The sequence below is a fragment of the Cheilinus undulatus genome, linkage group 15, assembly GCF_018320785.1.
Source record: "Cheilinus undulatus linkage group 15, ASM1832078v1, whole genome shotgun sequence".
In the NCBI taxonomy this organism is placed as follows: Eukaryota; Metazoa; Chordata; class Actinopteri; order Labriformes; family Labridae; genus Cheilinus; species Cheilinus undulatus.
The window spans coordinates 15,112,211-15,134,541 of record NC_054879.1 but is presented as its reverse complement, the minus strand read 5'-3'; the positions used below and the strand labels follow the sequence as shown (position 1 = coordinate 15,134,541).

The window sequence follows — 22,331 nt, the reverse complement described above, 5'->3', positions numbered from 1 at the left end:
TAAACAATGGTTTGCCTCTTGTTGCCACTTTGACATATTTGCACCAATTTTTTGCCACTTTTAACCCATTTTCACCACTTTCTTGCCACTTCTAACACCTTTTTGCCCCATAGTTTTTTGCTATTTACAGCTCATTTTCAACACTTTTTAAAACCATATTCAGCCAAATTTTGCTTCTTTTTGTCATTGCCACTATTGACCTATTTTTTCCACTTTTTGACCCATTTCCACAACAATTTTACCACTTTAACACTTCAACATCTTTAAAAAGTCTACATTGCTCTACAGCATTAATAATTACAATCTTTTTTTTCTGCTTTGATAAGAGTGATTATTATTCATAATAACAAAAACCTTGGTTATCACAGCTTAATTTTACAATGGATGAAGTTTTTTTTTTAATTCTTTATGGACGGCCTAAATCCCTAACCCCACACGCCAGATGAGTGTTTCACACATCCATCTGAGAAAGCTTCAATAGGAAACGTTGGAGAAAAGGCAGAGGCTTTGAAAAATCCTCGGAGTATGATTGGGTGAACGTTCTGTCTGTCACATCTCTACAGGCCAATCAGAGCAACAAAGCACGTGACATAGCTGCTAGCAAGCTGCGCGTGCGCAGCTACTGAGGAATAATGGGAAACATGGCGACTATAGACATGTAAGTAATTGACTTTTGTTGTTTTTGAAAAGAAAACAACTCACTGCTGTTCTTTGTTCTTCTTTTAACAAAGAAATGTTGTCAAGTTGTGATAAAACTGGCACTTTAGCAGCATCCATGCTAATCTCATCCTCCATAACTGCACCAGCCTGCCCCTGCTGCTGCTTGTTTACGTCCCGACTCTGCTGTGTCTGAAAGTACTGCCCCTTGTTGCTGATTGGTCCTGTCACTTTCTAACCGGGCCCAAACAGTTCGGATGGCAGCTTTGCAAGATGGATTCACCAGTGAAAAACAAGGAAACGGGAGTATCCATCTACTTTGCAAGGTTACTTAATCCCAATTAACAATTGAAACTTTACACTCTCTGGAGAGTCTGCTATTTAGGCTGGCTACACACGAGATAAATGGTTCTCAGCTGGTCTAGCTTTGGGATCCACCACCTCATTGTTAAGGAGAAATTAAACATCTGAACATTTTCAATCCCAAAAATGTTTTTAAGGAAAAATGTTAGACTAGATGGATCAAAACATACACAATATGGACAAAAGTATGACACTGTATTTAAATACATGTACTTTAATATGAAGTTGGTCCTCCTTTTGCAGCAGCAAAAGTGTATTTGTGGGAATCTGTGCTCATTCATTCTGTAGGGCATTTATAAGATCAGGCACTGATGCTGGACTAGAAGGCCTGGCTCCAGTCTCTGTTCCAGTTCATCCCAAAGCTGCTCCATGGGGTTGAGGTCAGGGCTCTGTAGAGGCCAGTCAAGTTCTTCCACACTGAACTCCTCATGAAACCATGTCTTTAAAGTCCTTGCTTTGTGCACTGGGGCACAGTCATGTTGGAATAAAAAGGGCCTCCCTTAAACTGTTGCTACAAAGTTTGAAACATAGCATTGTCCGAAATATCTTGGTAGACTGGCCTTCACTGGAGATAAGGGACCTGGCCCAAACTCTGAAAAACAGCAGAATATACAGCAAAACCTAGAGTGTTGACATTTCAGTGTTAGACATTTCATAGAATAAATACTGTCTTTTTGGTTGACCTTGAGTGTGCCCCGGATAGCCACAGCTGATAAAAGTCAAAAATATTTCATATGAAATGTATGCAGGTCATTTTTGTCTCCACAACATACGTGCTTGCATATTTATCGTTGATCAACAGGCTGCTAAATCTGGATTGACCTAAAGCCAAAAATGTTTTTAAATAAAGACCCATTTGGGAACCCAAAGAGCTGAGGTCTGAACTTTGCAATGAGCCAGATCACTAAAAAGAGCATCACTACACCACTGGGAGTAACAGTTAAATCCTAACCCACATGTTTAATCTGAATGTGCCCTAACAAGCTGATTTAAAGCTGCAGCAGTGTGGACAAACATCTGCAGGCTCTCCAGTGTTTGGAAAGAATCACAGATATCAGGAGCTGGTCTTAGAAAGTCTGCTCAGGTTAATGTTTACACAGAGACGCTAAGCCCACCTCAGCACTCAGATGCATGTGCTGGTAAACGGATAGACAACTGGGAAATACTGTTGTCAGATCCCCCCTGGAGGTCAAAGAGCAAAGTTCAAATGGTGAGGGACAGAAAAATTAGCAAAAACACAAGCTTCAAATGATGACACATCTTCAAAACTGGGCCATGTTTTTACATATTTCCATGTCCTTATCATTTGAAGTTTTGAAGCTGTTGTGATATTCTGTCAAAAGCAGAGCAACTACAACCCTGATTTCAAAAAAGTTGGGGTGCTGGAAAATGTAAATAAAAGCAGAATATAATGTTTTGCAAATATTGTATTTAATATTTATTCAGATATTAAAACTAAGACATTTTACAATGTTATGAAAAATATTAGCTTATTTTGAATTTGATGGCGGCAACATCTCAAAAAAGTAGGGACAGGACAACAAAAGACTGGAAAAGGAAGCTATGAAAAACAGATGGAGGAGAATTTTTCACCTCATTAGGTTAACTGGCTACAGCTCAGTAACATGACTTGTTATAACAGAAGCATTTTAGAGGTGCAGTGGCTCTTGGATGTAAAGATGGGCAGAGGGTCACCAATCTGCAAAAAATGTGACCAAAAACCATGGAACAATTCCAGAGAATATCCCACCCTCTATCATCAAAAGATTGAGAATCTGGAGAAATCTGTGTGCACAAGGGACAAGGGAGAAGGTAACTGATGGATGCTTGTGATCAGCTCAGGCAGCACTGCATTAAAAACAGGCATGATTCTGTACTAAAAATCACTACACGGGTTCAGGAACACTTCTAGAAATCATGGTCTGTCAACACAGTTCACTGTGCCATCCACATCCACACATTTAACAAAAAACATATTTGTTAAGTTTAATGGAAATTTGGATTTTTTGGATTTCAGTAGAAAGCAAAACAATTATTTCAGTTCCAAAAAATGGGAATTTTCTGGCTATAATTTGTGTTTTCAGGCTTTAATTGGTTTAAGCTGAATCATGCAAAGAAGAAGCCATATGTGAACACGATCCAGAAATGACAGCATCTTCTCTGAACCAAAGTTCATTTAAAATGGACTGAGGCAAAACGGAAAACAGTTCTGTGGTCAGATGTATCAAAATTTGAAATTCTTTTTGACAACCTTGTGATTATAGAGGAGACGGACCATCAAGCGTATCATTGGTACTCAGTTCAAAAGCTTGCATCTCTGATGGTAAGGGGTTGCATGTTTTGAGATGTGTTGCTACCATCTGTCTTCTTCACTCATCCAGGACCAGGTTGCAGTGGCAGCAGGCAAAGCAAGTAACCCATCTCTCTCCCCAACAACAATTTCTAGCTCTTCCTAGAGGATTATGAGGTGTTCCCAGGCCAGATTGGATCCCTCCCGGTCTATCCTCGGGTCTTCTCCATGCACCTGGAAGACCTCCACAGGGAGGCGTCCAGGATGCATCCTGATCAGATGCTCGAACCACCACAACTAGCTTCTTTCAATATGAAGCAACAGCGGCTCTACTTCGAGCTCCATCTGGCTCTCCAAACTCCTCACCCTACCTCAGACATGCTCCTAAGGAATCTCATTTGGACCACTTGAACTTGATATCTCATTCTTTTGGTCATTACCCAGAGCTCATGACCATAGGTAGGAGCTGGAATGTAGATCAACCACTACATTGAGAGTTTTGCCTACGAGCTCAGCTCTCTCTCCACCAGAACAGTCCGTTACAACACCTGCACCAATCCACCTGTCAATCTCATGGTTGTGTTGCTACCTTCAAATTCAAAATAAGCTAACATTTTTCATGAAATGATAAAATGTCTCAATTTCAACATCTGATATGCTGATCTGTTATGAATAACACATGGATTTATAAGATTCACAAATTATTGCATTCTGTTTTTATTTATAGTTTACACAGTGCCCCAGCTTTTTTGGAACTGGGATTGTACATACCATTTTAACACAGGCTCTGCTCATCTTATACTAGTTCTATCAAGTATTTTATCATCAAGTTTCCAGCAGATAACTGAAGAGCATCCAAGGTGGTATCAATATGACATCAGATCATTAAAGAGAAAAAATAAAAATGTAACTGCTCCCCATGCCTAACTAAATATCATCATGCTTCTTATACAAAATAATATCAATCTAATCTAAACTAAGCACAAAAAGTAAGGAAATTAGTGTTTGGTAGATTATTTTGTTGCTGTAACACTGCTTTCTGGCAATAAATCTTATACCATTGGAAAACCTGTTTCTTTCTCTTTCAAATGGTGCCACATTTGTAAGAAACATGCATTTGTGGGATGAGCAGCAGAGCTGAGTGGGTTGCACCCATGAAAACAAAATCTTCTGTGCCATTGCCAAACAGCTTATTGGCTGCTAGTGACTTGTTTTGAGCTAGTACCCCTGGTGCTGATAATCAGGTGCCTGATTGGCGTAACTGGAATCAATCTCAATACAGAGAGATATTGAGATGAGATTCTGCATCCAGTGTCAATCCCATACCTCCACAGTCTGGGACTGAACTCTATCCTCCAAGATGATGATGCTTGTCCCCTCAGAGCGGGGTTTATCAGGAACTACCTCCAGAATTTGGGAGTGGAGAGGATGGAATGGTCTGCCAGCAGTCTTGATCTTAACCCCATTGAACACATGTGGGATCAGCTTGGGCGTGCTGTTTATGCCAGAGTGACCAACACAACCACATTGGCTGACTCATGACAAATGCTGGTTGAAGAATGGGATGCCATCCCACAGCAGTGTGTGACCAGGCTGGTGACGAGCATGAGGAGGAGGCCCCAGGCTTTTGTGGCTGTGTTTAGTTCCTCAAAACGCTACTGAGGCTCCCATTTGTTAAATGAATAAATTGTGAAATTGTCAATATGTCTTGTTTCTTCATCCTTCAATCATCTAATCCACCAAACAAGAGTCAAAAGCAGAATAAGCTGTTTGGTATTGGCAGAGAAGATTTTGCAAGTTTTTTATGGGCGCAACCCACACACTCAGCTCTGCTGCTCATCCCACAAATGCATGTTACTTACAGATGTGGCTCCATTTAAGACGGTAATAAACAGGCTTTCCAGCAGTATAAGATTTATTACCAAGAAGAATTGTAACAACAAAGAAATCATCTAAAATCACAATTTAGTCTGTACGAAGTTTTAATTTCTGCATTGCGACTCTTACAAAGATATTTTTTATCCATAACGCTCCTGATAGGGCAAGGTTTAGTACCACTGTGCTTGGCCTTCTGCAACCTGTGAAAGCTGTTTTTGCTGATTTTTTGGTAGTTTGATTTACCAACTGGCTCCAATACTAGTGGAGAATTGTGTATTGAGTTGAAACAATGGCTGCCTGTCAAACTTATATGTAGTTTACCTGCCTATTGGCACTGGCCTATGACATCATGTTTGTCGCTCTGATTAGCCTGAAATGAATGTGGCAGACCCAACCTTAGTCTGATCACCCTCCAAGGCTTTTTTGAAAGGTTCGACCTTTCCAAAAACAGACTATAGACTGTTATGTGTGAACTATATTCCATGTTATTAATAGGTGAAAGTCTATCTGGTGTGTAAGGTTAATTTTTCTGTTATAATTTACTGGGATTTGATACATCTGTAGGAGGAGTCTGCACAAGAGTTTAAGGCATTATGAAGGTTCTTGGCATGGAAAAGTTTGAAAACCCCTGACTGAACAAATTATAACCTCAAACTTGTTTAATGTGAAATAAAGGATTAAAAACACAAAAACACGAGTTCTTTGTTTATTTCTAGAGCAAACAATTTCTTTACATTGTTGCAAATCTATCACAGGTGAAAGTTAACAAAAAGCAACCTTCTGTACAGTTATCATGAGAGATCAAATAAAATAAAATATATAAATACATGTTGGAATATTACATGAGCGATTGAAACCAAAGACTGTCGAACATGCATAGTGAACAGTTTGCAGGGTAAACCTTCTCCTCTGTTTCTAGGACCAGTCATGTGATACCAGACATCTATCAGCTGATTGAAATTTGTCATTTGAAAGCCTCGTGTGGATTTACTCTCGTAGGGAGAAAACCCCAATATAAAGAAAGCAAGGCGAGTTAAAGGTTTGAAGTGTTCAGGGTAAGGAAATGTAAGATTGAGTGCAGACAGGAATACTGTGAACAGGACCACAAGTTGTGTCGAAAAAAAAAAAAAAAACAGTACCAGTCCATAAAATTAAAACACATGTGAAGTCTGTACATTCATGTCATTAAATAAACCCATCCTTAATGGATTAACAAAAACATCTAAAACTGAGAGTCCCAAACGTTCCCTCTGGAAAAATCAGGAATAGTTCACCTCAATATCATTTGAATGATTCCTTAAATAGAAGTTAACAAAAAGAAAAAAGGGGTAAAAGTCCCCCAACAGTAGATTGACTGTACCTACAACTATAAATAAAAATAAAAACCAGATCAGAAGGAGGATTTACCTCATATCAGGGAACCCATAACTTTAAGGAGAGAGCTCTTTACAGGAACCAGACGGTTTAAAACTTCTCGGTACCTTAAACTTAAAGGGGACCTCTGCTATTTTAAAACCTGGACCTTATCTTTCCTTTTGTGTTGTCAGCGACCTTAAGGTATAAAACATGATGGGAATTGATTGCTTCAGAAATCAAAAGCTCTTAATGCAAGGCAGGCATGCTGCAAAAGGTGTTCAAATATAAAAAATGTAGCTCTGGAATTTTGACAAACCTATGCCATTAGAACACAGAGTTACATGATCATCCATTAATTTGATGTTGAAGTTATAAAGAGAAACAAAAAGTTACTTTGAAACAATCCATAAATCTTTATGGTTGTAGTCTGTCTCAGAGAAACAGCAACGGGTGTTCAAATCAGAGCAAATGTCTGCGTCCTATTAAAACAGAGCAGTGATAGAGAGAGAAGGGGTTTTATTTCCTGATTTTTTCCTATAGCGGTTCACTCTAACGGAGTTAGAAACACACCAACATCTCTACACAGATATGTTTTATCAAGTCCTGTAAAAATGTCATAAAGATGTACGTGATAACATTTATGTCTGTTACAGGTAGAGAGGAGCGAGACAGCAATGTCTCCTGGTCCCTAAAAGTTTCTCTCTACATTGCAACCTGCAGACTGATGACAGAATCACTGCCCTCCACAAACACTGACCCCCATAAAATGACCTAAATAAGGAAACAGTAGAAATTTCAGAGATCAGAATCACCCCTTCTTCTGGTTTATTAATGAGAATTGTTTCGCCTTTCATCATGTAACCAGTTTCACAAATGTTGGTATATGCTCTCTGTTTAATTAATCTTTGTAATACACAGATTAGACACTAACAAATAACTAAATTGAACAGTTTTAGGCATCAAAAATCGTGTATATAGCTCAAGTTCAGTTAGGCCACAGAATCAAGCTCTGCCATAATTGAGATCAGCTGATCTCAGCAAGCCTTCATCAGCTGACAGCCAGCTGATTTGCTCAAAGCACGCTATTGGCTGATCACAGTCAGGCTGTCTTATTTAAGGTGTTCTTGCCTGGCCACGCACTGCCGCTCTTTCTGCAAGCTGCTCTTGCAACCCTCCTCCACCCCAGCTCCTCCTTCATTCTGCTTCTGACTTAATCAATGTCATTCTGTTGTCATTGATGCCTGCTCTGCTCTGGGTTTTTTTGCTGCTTCTCTCCTTGCCTTAAGCTGTCCTTATCAGCACAGAAAGAGCGGGAATGTATGCTGTTCCTGCTTAATGCTTTCCATGAAGGAAAGGCAGGGGATCCCAGAACAGCCACAACACCAAATATAAAGAACAACATAAGTGCTAATTAATAACTGCAAATAAATAAATATTTATTGCCACAAATCATGTGTGTTTGTTCACAAATTAGTCCTGACTGAACTAGTAAATTTGTTACCCTGGTATCCAAACATGGATTGATTTTGTTCAACTTCAACTAGCATCATAAAATCAACCTTTACACTTCTTCTATCAGGACAACGCTTATGTCAATTTTTTTAAATTCCTTTCAGTCTATACAGATATCAAATCCAATATGTAAATTTAGTTCAGAACTAAAACGTCAGTTGATAAAACATTAAATTTTAAGGATGAACAAAGAATAAACTTCCGCTGACATAGTTCTGTTAGTTCTGCCTAGAATTCTACAAACTCAGTGAACATATGACCGCTTTATGCAGATGATATGCTGGTGGTAAATATCAACAGAAATCTCCATATCTGTTGATTCTGACCTGTTGATAATATCATGCATCCTTAACAAGAATCATAACTTTCTAACAATGTGTGACATAATAGTTGGGGTACTTTCACTAGTCTGGTTCGGCTGAAACCAACTTGAGTCTGTTTGTGTCAATTAAACCCCAGAGTGGATCAAAGAACCATACCAAAACTGCTTGAAAAAGCAGGTCTTGTACTTTGACTTGTGTGGCTTGTTTGTTGTAAGAACATGAACTGACCTTGGTCAGACCTAACAGCAGGAAGCACTGCGCCTTTTATTTGGATTAAACTGGCTACAAAAGCCTGTCGAACATGTAAAAACCCAGACCTGAGGGGACATCAGAAAGACTTCAGAGAAGACTTTGGCGACCTTGAGGCAGTATGCTAGACTTTGAACAAGGGCAGCTAAACCCTCAAATTTAACCAAGGCTCCAGGTTAAAAAATAAACACAGTTCCCCTCTATAACTGAAATAGAAACGGAATCTGTTCCCAGAGGTATTCCTGTATGCTTCTACCAGTTTTAACTCCTCTTTAACTTGATTTTGGTCACAGTTCTCTCTCCTTTTGTACCTTTGACACACATGTGCATGGCTAGTGTGATGACTGAACTTCTCTACTGAAACATTAAATCAGAGATGAGTAATCTGATGATGTAACAAGTGCACTTTAACAGCCAGAAACCAGGGGCCTTTCAAACAGCACAGAGATGACAAGTGCTGCAGGTTACATGCATGCTAATTAGGTAACATGCAAAAAGTGAGATATTCAAACTGTTCACTTTCTTTTTTCCCCAAATTTTGCGAAGCAGTAGTCCAAAAGTGTATGTACAAAATGTTTTAAGTTTATTGCAGAAGCTGTGGTTATGTGTAGACCAGAGGAAACGGCTAATACTGTGTTTGTGTCATCACAGGTCCAGAACGAAGATGGGCTCCTTTTTCCTGCAGATTCACATTTTTTAGAGCCAAAAGTTCCAGTGCTGTACATGTCATACACTCTGCAGTCACGGTTGACAAACATCAGCGTGCGTGTGAAGTGAATAAGGCCTGGGAATGTCTTTTTTTGATCGTCTCGGATCATCAATCTCGCTCCCAAATCCACATGTGCAGTATTTACAAAAGTCTTCCTCTTCAAATTGTCACTCCATGTGAGCAGCAGTCTCAAAGATTTACAGAATAAGATGCCACAAACTGGCAACCAACAGGCAACTGGATTTGAAAGCAACTGGAACAAGAAGCACTGTTCGATAAATCAAAGTATTTTCAGCATGAAAATACAGGCAACTTTACATCAACTCAATTTAAACTTTCTACTAGAATTGTGCATACAGCAATTTCATCTGAAAACATCTGCACAGAATTTGAAGGATTGTCAATTCTGTTGCTGAAAATTTAACTTTTGGCAACTTGAATGTAATAACACCTTTACTGATTGGGCATATAACTGATTAAATAACAAATAAGCCTTACAAATAATACAGTTGATATAGCCTACAGGCTTTGAAGAGTCAAAATCCGGACCAGTTGACTTAAAAATGAACCAAAACTGCTCACATTTTCTACCACTATGTTCCCTCAAACATAAATGTTCTATTTTTCTCTTAATATTTGGTTTTTATGCTCCCTAAACCAGAATTGTACCCAATTCATTCAGCGCTTTTCACCATCACTGGTCCAGCCAAATGACATTTCATCCCAAAGTAATCCCAACAGAAATAACATCTCCTCCTCTCATGGTGTCATGAAGGATTTCTTTGAATAAAAGGCGGTGTGAAGATGTGGAGGAGTTAAAATAAGGTAATTCCAGTAGCCAGAAAGACTCCATATGTGTTGACTCCCCCGTTTAAGAGTCAAAAAACGATCCTCAGTTACATTCAAAATTTCCAGGAGAAAAGATGAGGAAGGAAAACCAAACGACAAACAGGCAGCTGAAATAGTCTCCTTGAGTCAGGAGGAGTGTGTAGTGGAGCTTGTGTGGAGTTATGATAAAGAGGAGAAGCTCAGAGATCTGAAAGAAGTGACAGGAAATCCCCGACTGCGGTCCATCCTCCCTCGATTAACTGTGTGAGGATACGTCTGAGGAACTGCTGCTATTGCTGTTGGTCGTCTGGGCTCGTTTGATGTACAGGTTCAGTAACTTCATCTGGAAACAAGAAAAACATAACAGATATGAGCTTTTCCTGAACAAAGTGTTATTATTAATGCTTCATTTTAAGGAACACTCTGGTATATCTTAAAACTTGGGTCCTATTTTTGCAAAGTTAAATTCATAAGATATTTGCAGTAATAAAAAGTACTGGAAATGATCCAGCAGAGTGTTGATAGCTTCTGCAGACATCTGCAATGTGAGCTATAATGGCTGAAACTTCATCCTTAGGTTCCCTCAGTGCTGTTTCAAGGCGTGATATTCATGCCTCTGAGAGGTAATAATGGCAGGGTTCTGTTAGGTATTGTCATGAAAATGCACTGTGAAAACAACCTTTAACCCTTAAGAGATCCTAGGGACATTTTCTACCGTTCAGTTTTAATTTTCAGGCCATCTTGGCTGTGTTGAATGAATAAAGCTCTAATTTCTCAGAGGATATTCATTTTAAAAAATGTTGAGAATTGTTGTCTCAGTTCCAGTTAAATTAGCCTAAAATGGCTAAGCTACACAAAAACTGACATATTTGTTCCTCATGACAAAAAATGCCCCATTTAAAACCATTGAAAATGCCATTTTTGATCTCACATTTATCTCAACATAAACTAATGCATATGTTATGATAAGATTTTATTTTGGACTACTAGCTTTCAATTTTTGATTTTTATACAGTATTTGTCCACCAGATGGCCATACTTTTTCCAATTCAAAGCATGATGCAAAATTTCACACTTTTTACTGTTTTGTGCATGGGTGCCTTGCTACTGAAATGATAAGTGTGTTGCTATTGATATTCGATAATGGTGTGAGTGTAAAAAAAAAGAGTGTGTGTGTATTTTATTTGAATTTTTGTGATTTTGTTCTATTAAAAAGAGGAGTTGTGTAAACATACTGGCTTTTAAAGGGTTAAAATCCCCACTATTATTTATACTTGATATGTATATTTTAGGCTGAAGTAGTTTTAAAGGGGACTTATTATGCAAAAATCCCTTTATCAGGCTTTTCTAACACAAATATGTGTCACTGACCTGTCCACAATCCCCTCATGTACCAGAAAAATCCTTTTCCTCTCCCCCTCTCTTTCTCCACCTTTCAGAAAATGTGTGCTGAACCAAGCCGTTCTCAGATTTTAGATCTAGTGACCTCACCAGGGGCCTAATCACCCGCCCCCAAGTTTGGTTGGCCCTCCCCCACTTGGAAGAAAGTTCTGCCTTCCTCTACTGATCCTCTCATCTACCAGCTGAGATGCTAATTGCTCAGTGGGTTACCCTGCTGACAACAGTCTTGGAGATCGATGGTTTGAGACCCAGTCTAAACTTTGGGAAAAAAAAAAAAAAAAGTGTCTGTAATATCATGAGTGCTGCATCCATTTCCTGAGAGGAGTGTGGTCAGGGGCGGAGTCAGATAGCTAATTACCATCTAAAGCCACATACACAGACACAGCTCGTTCTGAGAAGGGCAGAACAGAGGGGTTTTTAGACATGCAAAAGTCCAATACTGGAGTGTTTTTTGAGCAATAAACTTCACAGACATGTTTTGGGGACCTCTGAGACCAATATAAACGTGTCTTAAAAGGTTAAAATATATCACCTTTAAAAGATTAACTCATGTAAAGTGGAAAAAAAAATAATATATAGTTTTTTAACTGCAGTTTTTTAGAAGCTGTTTTTTTTGTCATGAGACAGATCAAAGTGTTCGTTTTTACGAATGACAGGATTTTACTCAGCTAGAGACAAAAGCAGACACTGAAGCAGAATTATTTTTCCATCCATCCATCCATTTTCTATACCCCTTATTCCATTCCGGGTCAAGGGGGGGGGGGGCTGGAGCCTATCCCAGCTGTCATTGGGCGAGAGGCAGGGTACACCCTGGACTGGTAGAATTATTTTTATCGACCAAAATTATGACTAAAAATGTTAGTGGACTAGATGAGACTAAGACAAGCTAAAACGAGATCTTAAGTGCTAAAATTATTAAAATGATCATATATAACAATAATTCTTAATGCTTTTATTATCAGTGGATTTTACTGGTTAATATTCTATTATCAGAATAATAAAGTTATATAAAATATTTGCAAAATCAGACAATAATTATCAGTAACACTATATATTGCAGTTTGACATATGTTGCATGTGCAACATGAATATTTGTCTGTGTTACGTTTTATGTTTTATTTATTTCATCGCACTGGCGCAATGACAGTATTGAAGGGGGGTGTGTGTATGTGTATGTGCTAGGCACACAGATGCGCCTCTAGGAGTAGGCTGGCCACATGCTATGACTTTTTAAGCCAGATCAGATTCCAGATTTGCCTCCCCTGATGATCATGGGAAGCGTATCCTGAGTAAAGGCTTGACGCAAACTCTTACTTGTCTAAATGATCGTTATTTGTGTGCCGTCAACATCATTATTTTACTGCTCCAAATCACATCGTAGCCTCCCTGACCATGAATTGTAAATATCAGATACGTTTGTTATTCATGATTCTAGGTCGTAATGCCTCTGATGCAATGCCCACAACAACCAAAGAGAGTGAGCAGACTGGGTAGTGTCACCAGCTGGGTGTGATGTACTTCCACAGCATACAAACATAAACACATCTTCCTTCCAGTCAGGATTTCATCCCGATTCTTTTCTTTGTTTTTGGGTTTTGCTACAACTGTGATAATGCCAGGTCAGCTTATTGTGGAGGGTCAAGCTTGGGGTATTGATGGACATCTGTGTTTGTTTTTCTTCTGAAGTTACATAGAGGTCACTGGCAGGTCGGCAGGTATGTGGTTTGAGTGGACTCACAGTCTGGCTGAGTCGTCTAATGTGTGCGCTCAGAGAAATTTTGAGCTGCATGCATGGCAAAGATAGACGTCATGTTTAAGAGGAGCACTGCTTCTAACCCTCAGTGTTTTAATAGGGATGCATGATACTGTTTTTTTTTATATTATCTGTTATGCTGATAATTAACATTTATTTAAGCCGTTATCAATACAGATATTTAATTGTAGTTCTAAATTAAAATTTCAGTCCTTAAAACACGATTTAAGTTTAAGAATTATCAAATTAACACATTTTAGTCCTTTAACATATCTAAAGTGGAAGAAATGGTCATGAATAAAGAAAAAGACTTCAGCTGACATGGGTCTGTTGATCCAGGTTAAAACTCCACTAACTTATTTGTTCATATATCTAATATCTACACCTGATGTAGGCAGATTTTTACAGTCAATAAGTATAGCCTAACAGTTTATAATAATCACAATTTAATTAACTTTTTATGCTAACATCTGACTCAGTGGATAACTAATTCTAATATCTCCACTAGTTTAGCTCAGTTGGTACAGCATGTGCACATAAAGGTTATAGTCCTCTATGCACTGGTTATGGGATTGATTCCTGCCTCTCTTAGGCTAGCCTATCTAAATAAAGGTAAAAAAAAAATCCCCAAATGATGGCACATACTAGTGTAGTAAAATTCTCCGTTCTCCTTTGAAGTTTGTCAGCTTCCTGCAGTTGGCTCTTGTTTTGTGTGCGGATGTGAAAATGAGCAGTCAGCGTCTCTCCTCTTTGCTTGAGGTGTCAATTTCTCTGAAATCTGATGTGCCACCCCTAAACCCTCAACAATGATGGGCTGTTTACTTTGTGAGCCATTAATGGAAAGTTGTGAATAGGCTATTTTTACAGTACATTCACTTAGTAAAGCTCAGCATTAGTTCATGCAGGACATGGTAGTCATATGCCCAGCTCTGATCAGCTGATGGCCAGCTTATCCCAATTATTGCCTCCCAGCTCCCACAGTTAATGACAGCTCTTTCTCTCAACACAGTGCTGTATCTAAATACTATGCACTTCTCACTAATCCCTGCTTGCATCAGTGCTGATGCACCATGCTGTTGCTGGCAAAGCTTAACCTCCTCCACCCAGCCTCCTCCTTTATAGCATAAAGCTTGTTGCACCCACATATTCAGATTCATGCTGCTATAGATTCATTGCTTTTGAAGTAATTTCATTGTATTCAGTACGCATTGTCATTAATGTATCTATCCATATGGGGGTTTCTAGCCATGTGCCCCCTGGAAAGTCTAAGAATGCTGTTTGACTAATCCAGGGAGCATCTTCTGAGCAGAGCCTTCTCCACCAACTAAAACTACATATATATTTTGTAACAAAATGGTAAAATGTATGACGAGAGTGTTCCTGACTGAACTAAGCACATTGTTAGGCCACTGGTTATATTGTGCTACAAGCATTTCCTCTTGTGTTACAAGACTATAAAACTCTGTAGCACCAGTGCTATGGGCAAAAGAGTTAACATGCAGCCCTGATGGTGCATCCGCAATATGCACATCTTAATTTGATAACTTTATGTGGCAATTATGGAATTCCCAGTCAAAATTGTTTTAATGGGATTGAAGAAATACAGTAAATGTAAACAAAGCTACGATAAAAACACAAAATAAGAAAATGATGTACTGGTCATGGATCAGACTACTTTCGATGACCTTAAAGGTGAGGATAGCTAAGAGACAGGAAGTAAAGCTAACCTTCAGTTGGCCCTTACATAACCCAAGGACACATGTTGAGGAAATAGGGCAAATATGAGCCTGTGCTTTAATAATTGCACAACCAGCTGAAACGTGTTTAAAAATAACAACATGGGAATATGATAAGGCCCTGCGTCTGTTCAGGAGGATGTGGTTACTACCTATGTGTAAGTATAGGTGAGTATGCATGGAAAGACTTGGTACCTTGCTGCCCGTGAGCTGTGCCAGGTGGGGTTTGAGATCCTCGCCAATCACGGAGTAGATAGCCACCAGACAGAACACGCTGGCCTTGCGAACACTGCTCTCTGTGTTGTCATAGCCCTGTGGAGAGACAAGGCAGCATCAGGCATCGCACGCCTTCACACATACACATACATGAGGGGTCAGCGGGAACGTGGGAGGAGTCGCAGAGGGGGCAGAGTCCACGCAAACATTTCCAGGGACAAATAAGGCAAATAATTCCCAGTGTCCAAATATGCACATTGTCCAAATAAGCAGTTTGAAGCTTAAAGTCAAAGTTATTGCTCTGAAAAAACACTCTAGTGTTATGTAATTCAATCATGTAACATTCAGTTATCAAAAGTAAATTTATTACTTACTTAAAATGTGTTTTTGTTCATAGTTGTTACAACTTAAGTTGGGTTGTGAGGCTGTTTCAATGTCCAATCACGATTAAATCATTAAAAAATTCATCTTTTGAACATCGAATAAAGTTCAAATAAACTGGATGCAATAAGAACAACATGTGAGAGCAAGAGTCCATCCAAATCTAACCATTTTTTAAATATTTATTTTACTTTATAATCCTCCAAATGCACAAAAGAAATCTAAGTCTAGGCAAGACCTTACAGCAGTGATTAACAGTTACGATTCCAGAGACACAAGATCTCACAGAAACCTGCATGATCAAATATGACTTCTGAAGAAAAGCAAAATATGCAGAATGATCAACACTACCCGCTGGCTCCCTTTCAATGTGTTGTTTCACTGCTGTTTTACAGAAGAAAGCTAGGATATGGGTGAACTTCTGTCTGAGAAGAAGGTATAGACCTTTTGCATGTGGTATCACATAGTATGACCTGGCTAGTCATGTACTGGGATGGCAAAAGGGGCACGTTACTTACAGGATGCAAGTGCAAAAGCAGTGCTTCCCTGGTGGACTGATAAGATAAAATACTTGATTAAATGTTATTCTTTTAGGTCTTAAAAGCAACAAAACACAGAAAGAAATGTTATTTCATGTCAACTTTCTGTCATTTTTTGTCCGACAGAAAGGTGTCAAGGTTTAACTGGTGTTAGATCAACTGGTGACACTATTCAACATTATACTGTGCAACTTGCTTCCTGATTTAAGAATTTATTAGTGCCTTCTCAAACATTAATGCTTCTAGAACAGTTAGATGAGCCACAAAAAAGTGACTTTTCAGATGCCTGATAAAATCAAATAAAGGGCAGTTGGAAATTGTGAATCCACAAATAACTTTTGACTATTGTTAATGTCTCTAAAAGCCTAAGCGTTTGCATTGAAATTCTGTGCTTGTGAAATACAAACATCCAGGTAATAATTTTTACTTTTGTGTTATGATTGTATGAGGGGTTTTTGGTGCACCCCAGAAGATTTTCAGGTTTGGCCTTTGGCTGCAGCATTCTTAAATTTGGGAAAGGCCGTACTAAAGAAGTACTTCTGTCAATGAATTCCTTGCAGTACTCTGTGTTTTCTGGACCAAAAGCTTAAACACCTTAAATGTTAGTATTAGATGCATGAACATTTTATGATGTGTTAAAGTATTTCAAGAGCAATGTCTCATGTGTAACAGAGGCACTGAATTACTGAACTCCAATGGTAGCAAATGTTAGTATTATGGTTTTAAATGTGATCCTGTTTACTGGTGGCTTTCTATAAAATGTTGAACATAAGGGCACTCAGCCCACTATGGCAGCACTTTCTTGCTTTTTTGACCACAAAAACAGCTCAGAGTTTGCCCAACAGGTGACTTCCTCCGCCTGATTAAACCCTGTTCTCTAAATCAACTGTTGGGTATACCGGATGGGGACATTAAATTTGTTGGAAACAAAAGATAAAAATCTTTTACAGATATCTGTTAATGCCACATCATTTGCCAGTGAGCTGCTATTTGTAGTATGCAAGTATGCAACATTTAGTTGGTGGTGCTTCCTGGTCTGCTCGCTCTTGTTTATGGCTTTGTAGCAAACCATGCTAAGAGCTGCTTTTCCATGCTGTTACACAGAATATCTAAAACTTGAAAATACTGCAACTTTCACAGGCTCATATCAATGTCCTACTTTTGTGAGTTTACAAACAAGCTGTGTGAAAAATGTGCCCAAACACAGAAGTAATTCTGTACCTTTAAACAAAGACCTACTCAAAAGTTTAGCAACTTTTGGGAATGAAAGTTCAAATGTAAGATTTTAGACTGTAAAAAATGTTACTATATTCATTAGAAGTTTTGATGAAATAAGTTCAGAGTCACTCCAGAGATCTACAAAGAGTCGTGATTCTGATCAATACACATAAATCATTAACTTCAAACGCTTGTGCAGGACTTTTTACCTGTCACGTTGTTCCCTCCACTTTTTCTCAAACATTTCCAGGGACAAATAAGGCAAATAATTACCAGTGTCCAAATATGAACATTGTCCAAATAAGCAGTTTCTGCTCTGTGTCCCCAACAACCTCTGCTCCTATGGTTTTACCTCTAACCTTTCACACTGTTTGTTATGAAATCAAATAATGTCATTAATTCAAAAGGTTTTCTGAGAGTTTTAACAAATGTTTAATTTTGTCTTTTCAAAATTTTCTGTTAGAACTCTAGAAAGAACAGACTTCCCTTTTAACCACAAAGTACCAAATAATTTGGAATATCAGAGACACTTTTTTCATCTTAAAAGTACACTGCATCCAATGCAACCCCTGTATAGATATAAAATCATAGGCTGAAAGCCCAGTTTCAGTATTGGTAGCATTGGGATTACAATGATAAAAACAAACAGTAATAAAAGAGTGACACAGCTGCACAGAAACTGTGGATTTTACTGAATGCAGCAGAAATGATCACACCAGATGACAGAATAAACCTTTTTCCCACCCCTTAATAGATTGTGTCCCATCTACCAGATGCACTTATTTTACAGATTAACAGGAAAGACATCTAATCTTATATATTCTGTAAAATTTTAGAAGTTTATCTAATCTAAATTCCTCTAAAAACACAAACATATTGTTAAAATAGACACAGACCTGCAGAAGTCCGGGGATGATGTCAGGCAGCAGCTGCAGTAAGGAGTCCTTGGCGATGCGCTCAATGACTTTGGTTTGCATCTTGATAGCAGCCAGGTTGATGGGGTAGTCGGCTGTCTGCACTATAGGACAGAGTACCTTGATGCACTGCTCTGGGTGGATGGAGCCAGCCAGGGTGGACGCTGCCTCTTCTGCTGCACGCACCACCTAAAGCACAAAAACACACCAGTATTAAAGAATCAGGACATGTAAAGCTTCTTCAGCCACTGATTTTCATCCTAAGAGTCTGATAACATTAAAGACACAGATACAGAGATTATATATGTAAAGGCATGATCCTTCTCTGATAACAGGCAACAAACTGATATCACATTTCCTAAAATAATTCACTGCTCTCATCTCAAATGGTGCCATGTGCTTTTATGTGGCAGCTGTGTACCTCCTTGTGAGAGTCTTTGTGAGCCTCCAGGGTCTTCATGATGGTGAGCTCAGCGTAGTTCTTGAAACGGGCCGGCTGGTTCCTCAGAATTTCTTTTAGCACTCGTAGGGCCAAAGCTCGGATTGTGTGCTGAAGGAAGCAGAAAACAGTTTATGTAGTGTTTACACAAATATTCTGTCATTTTACTGTGAAGTAGGAAGAAACATGCAGGGCTGAGAAGTAACATACATCTTTATCCCCCAGTGTCTCCAGCAGCAGGAGGAGGATGGTTTTAAAGTGTTCATCCCACACAGCCATGCTATCTTCTCGTGTGATCTTCAGCAGCTCCACCAGGGCGCCTTTACGCTCCTCAGAACGCTCGTTGTGATTGGACAGCTCCTTCAGCAGATCTGCTACCATGTCTGAATGGTCCTGAACGACTGATCGCCAAGAGAGGATGAAAATGGGTTATATATTATTTTCACCCCCTCCCCAAAAAAGACAAAAAATCCCAGCCATGGCTCAAAAATCATCTACTCTGATCAGAATCAACCTATCATTTACTCGGGCGTGTCTTTGGTGATTTTAAAGCATGCTAAAAAAAATCTACCACTGCTGCTTTACATGTTTCAAAAGAAATGAATCAACTTGAAAGAAATCTCTGATATGAAATGAATTGTAAAGCTAATTTCAATATGAATGTTTTAACACTTTCAGGGAGTATAGCATTTTTTTATACCCTGATACTTCAGTGCACTCTGAGTTAGAAATGTCTTTGCTTATGTACGTGACAGCTAGGTGTGCAAACTTTGGAATGCAAATGTTAAATAGAAAATGTAATTTGCAGTCCAGAATATGATCATTTAAAATGTTTGGCATTACATGCATGACAACTAAAACTATTAAAAAACAGCAGAGGGATAGGTTTGCAACTTAGGCCCATTTCAGACTGGGTGCATGTTTGCGGCGTGACGGCTGTGACTTGCATTAGCTATGGCTTGGGTTGTTATGGCTTTCATACCAGGTGCAAAAGTGCTGTAAATCTCTCTAACACACAAATGCAACATACACTGTTTCTGCAGAGTTGAGTGCGCAGCGAGGTTTGGTCCAAGCTATGCTTTGCACCCTCACCCATGAGTGCATCAGAAAATTAAAATGCTGGTTTTCTCTAAAAGATGCATGATGTCATATATAATCCTGTGATTTTCCATCTAAAAAATAATCTTTTCTTTGTCCATTGCCCCGTGTTAACTCTGTGACCCTCGTACACAAATCGTACACTTCTGTAGTATACTGCATAACAGTACACTTAAATGTAGTACAGAGCACTTAATAACAGCAGGTTAGTATTGTCTCAAATCATGCACTGCTGTTTTACACTAATGACAATGGTTTAACTGCCTTACTTTTCTTCTTCTGCTTCTTTTTTAACAGCAAATTATAAATAGACACAAGACAATTAAAAAAGGTTCATAAAGCTTGTATTTTATATCTACATTATTCATCTAAAGAGAATAAACTTATTTTGCATTCAGTGCCTTTCTGAATGGAAACCAGCTGCCATTACTAAAAACAGATTTGCTAGCTAGCTAGCAAAGACTAACATCAGCTAGCTTGCTAGCAATACAATATGCACTACGTCTACAACCCGACCAATAAATCAGCTGGCGGGTTTTATCGACCAATTACAGCCAAAAGTTGACTGATAAAGGCTGTTTTTTTATGTTTGTTATTTACAGATGGCAGAAAAACGTGGACGTAATTAGGTGTTGGAAGTAGTCTGTATTATTTGTGCAGCTTACTGCATTTTTGCACGGCATTTTGTTCATGATAGTTCTTTTTTTAACAGTAAAAGTATCTGAAAACAGTAAAATGTTCTCTGAGGCAGCCATTTGTTTTATTTATTAATCAATTTTAAAAAATCATGCAAAAAATGTAATCACTGGATATTTATGTTATTGAAATGTTACATTTCCCAATATCGTATGAGCATCAGCTTCCAAACATCCATATCCATCAGGCCCTATACATCACCAAAATAACGTTCATTGAGGGTGCAAAGTTTTCACTTTTCCTCACTTAATTCTTGGACAGTTTTCAGTGTGCCAGTAGTATATGCATTTGAGCATACTGAGGAGGATGCTCTCAAAATGTTTAGTATTTAATACAGAAGTATGCCATTCTGAATGTGTTTTGGCACTGGGCTATTTTTATTCTATCAATTTTGACATATACATTTGCTTATTTATGCAGAATATGTCTTTTTTTGATAATTTGTTGGGTTGAGAGACACACGGAGCTCATGGTAAAAATAGGCGAGCCTTCTATTCTCAAGATTCTGTTCTCATTGGTTCTTAACTGAGAACCTAATTTCTAAAAACTTTGAGCTTATCAGATTTATCTATTAAAAAATAATCATGAAAATTGGACATCAGAAGGTACAAAAGATTAAAAAAAGAAGAAGAAAGAAACAGAACAAAAATATGTTTGGAAAGAGCTTCACCAACTTTTATCCTATGTACACATTTGTGACTCACTGTAAACAGCCCTGCAACCCACTTTAGGCTCCTGACCTACCTGTTGATAATCACTGCTCTAGGTTGTGAATGTGTTAGCCACATGTACCCCGCATGCAGGCAGTCAGAAAGCCCAGACTTGTCAGCATGCACGCTGAAAAGAAAATAAAGCTGTGACACAGCTGATATGTGCCAGTCCCGCACCCAGTCTGAAACATTCTTTACAGAGGAATTTTGGTATTTTTATCTAAGGTCTTTAGAAATAAGATTCAGTTACTTTTATGTATCGTGGCTAGTCTTAGCCAGAAATCAAGCTCTCTCAAAGGGCATGCTTTTTGCCTCTGGACACTTTAATTCACAACTTAGGGATGGAGCAGATAAAAAGTTGTGCTGATAGCATCAGAGGCAGTTTATAAAAGTCTGACCATGTTGTGGTAAAGGGGAGAAGGTTCAGTAATACTGGAATTCCCCTGTATTGCAGCCATGAGCTGTTATTCCTTCATTTCTTAATTGACTAGACAAATGCTAGACAAGACATGCTTGTGGATTTAACTGCTGTGCTATGTGTATTGGTGTTTTCAGTATCTGATCATCAAGAACAGTGTTACCCATCACCCCCCTAAGATCTTAATTGATGTAGAAAACAAACTCAGATAATCACCTAAACATGCAGTTTAGAGAAAGCCACCACAACCATAAGTAAAAGCCTTAAATTGAGAGCTGGTTCACTGTTTAAAGGCAGCATAGGCTTAACTGGGTTGGGTTAGAAGAAGTTGAAAGAATGGTGAATGGGTGTTAAGAGATGTGAGTGAATAATGCAAACACACAAAGGGTGAGTGGGGTGAATGTGAGTTCAGTAAATCAGTTTCTCAGACAGTCAGAGAGGGAGTTAGCCCAGCGGGAGAGGCACCTTTAACGGGAGCAAAGACCTTGGGGGGCATCATCTTGTTTTCGCCACTTTCCTGACGTCGGCCTGGAGAGGAGGGTGGAGGGGTCGGAGGAGGGATGAAGGTGGAGGTGGGGAGGTGAGGTGAGGGACAGAGGGGAGACAGGAGGGTGCAAAGTAGAGAGGATGTGATGACGACAACCAAC

The 22,331-nt window shown here is 38.8% G+C and overlaps 1 protein-coding gene across 32 annotated transcripts in view; it reads right to left on the bottom strand.

The window, feature by feature from the left end:
* Positions 1-5,881: 5,881 nt before the first annotated feature.
* Positions 5,882-22,331, bottom strand: part of clasp1a (cytoplasmic linker associated protein 1a) — a 133,104-nt gene continuing 116,654 nt past the window's right edge. For 25 of the 32 annotated variants that reach the window (XM_041806946.1, XM_041806959.1, XM_041806957.1 and 22 more), the window contains 6 exons: positions 22,150-22,212; positions 18,973-19,163; positions 18,745-18,873; positions 18,306-18,512; positions 15,251-15,367; positions 5,882-10,508 (listed from right to left, as the gene is read on the bottom strand). In XM_041806946.1, coding sequence (XP_041662880.1) covers positions 10,422-10,508; positions 15,251-15,367; positions 18,306-18,512; positions 18,745-18,873; positions 18,973-19,163; positions 22,150-22,212 — 794 coding nt within the window. In that variant the 3' untranslated portion in view covers positions 5,882-10,421. The remainder of the gene's footprint in view (positions 10,509-15,250; positions 15,368-18,305; positions 18,513-18,744; positions 18,874-18,972; positions 19,164-22,149; positions 22,213-22,331) is intronic. The other 7 variants (XM_041806953.1, XM_041806976.1, XM_041806979.1 and 4 more) reach the window with 1 other exon arrangement.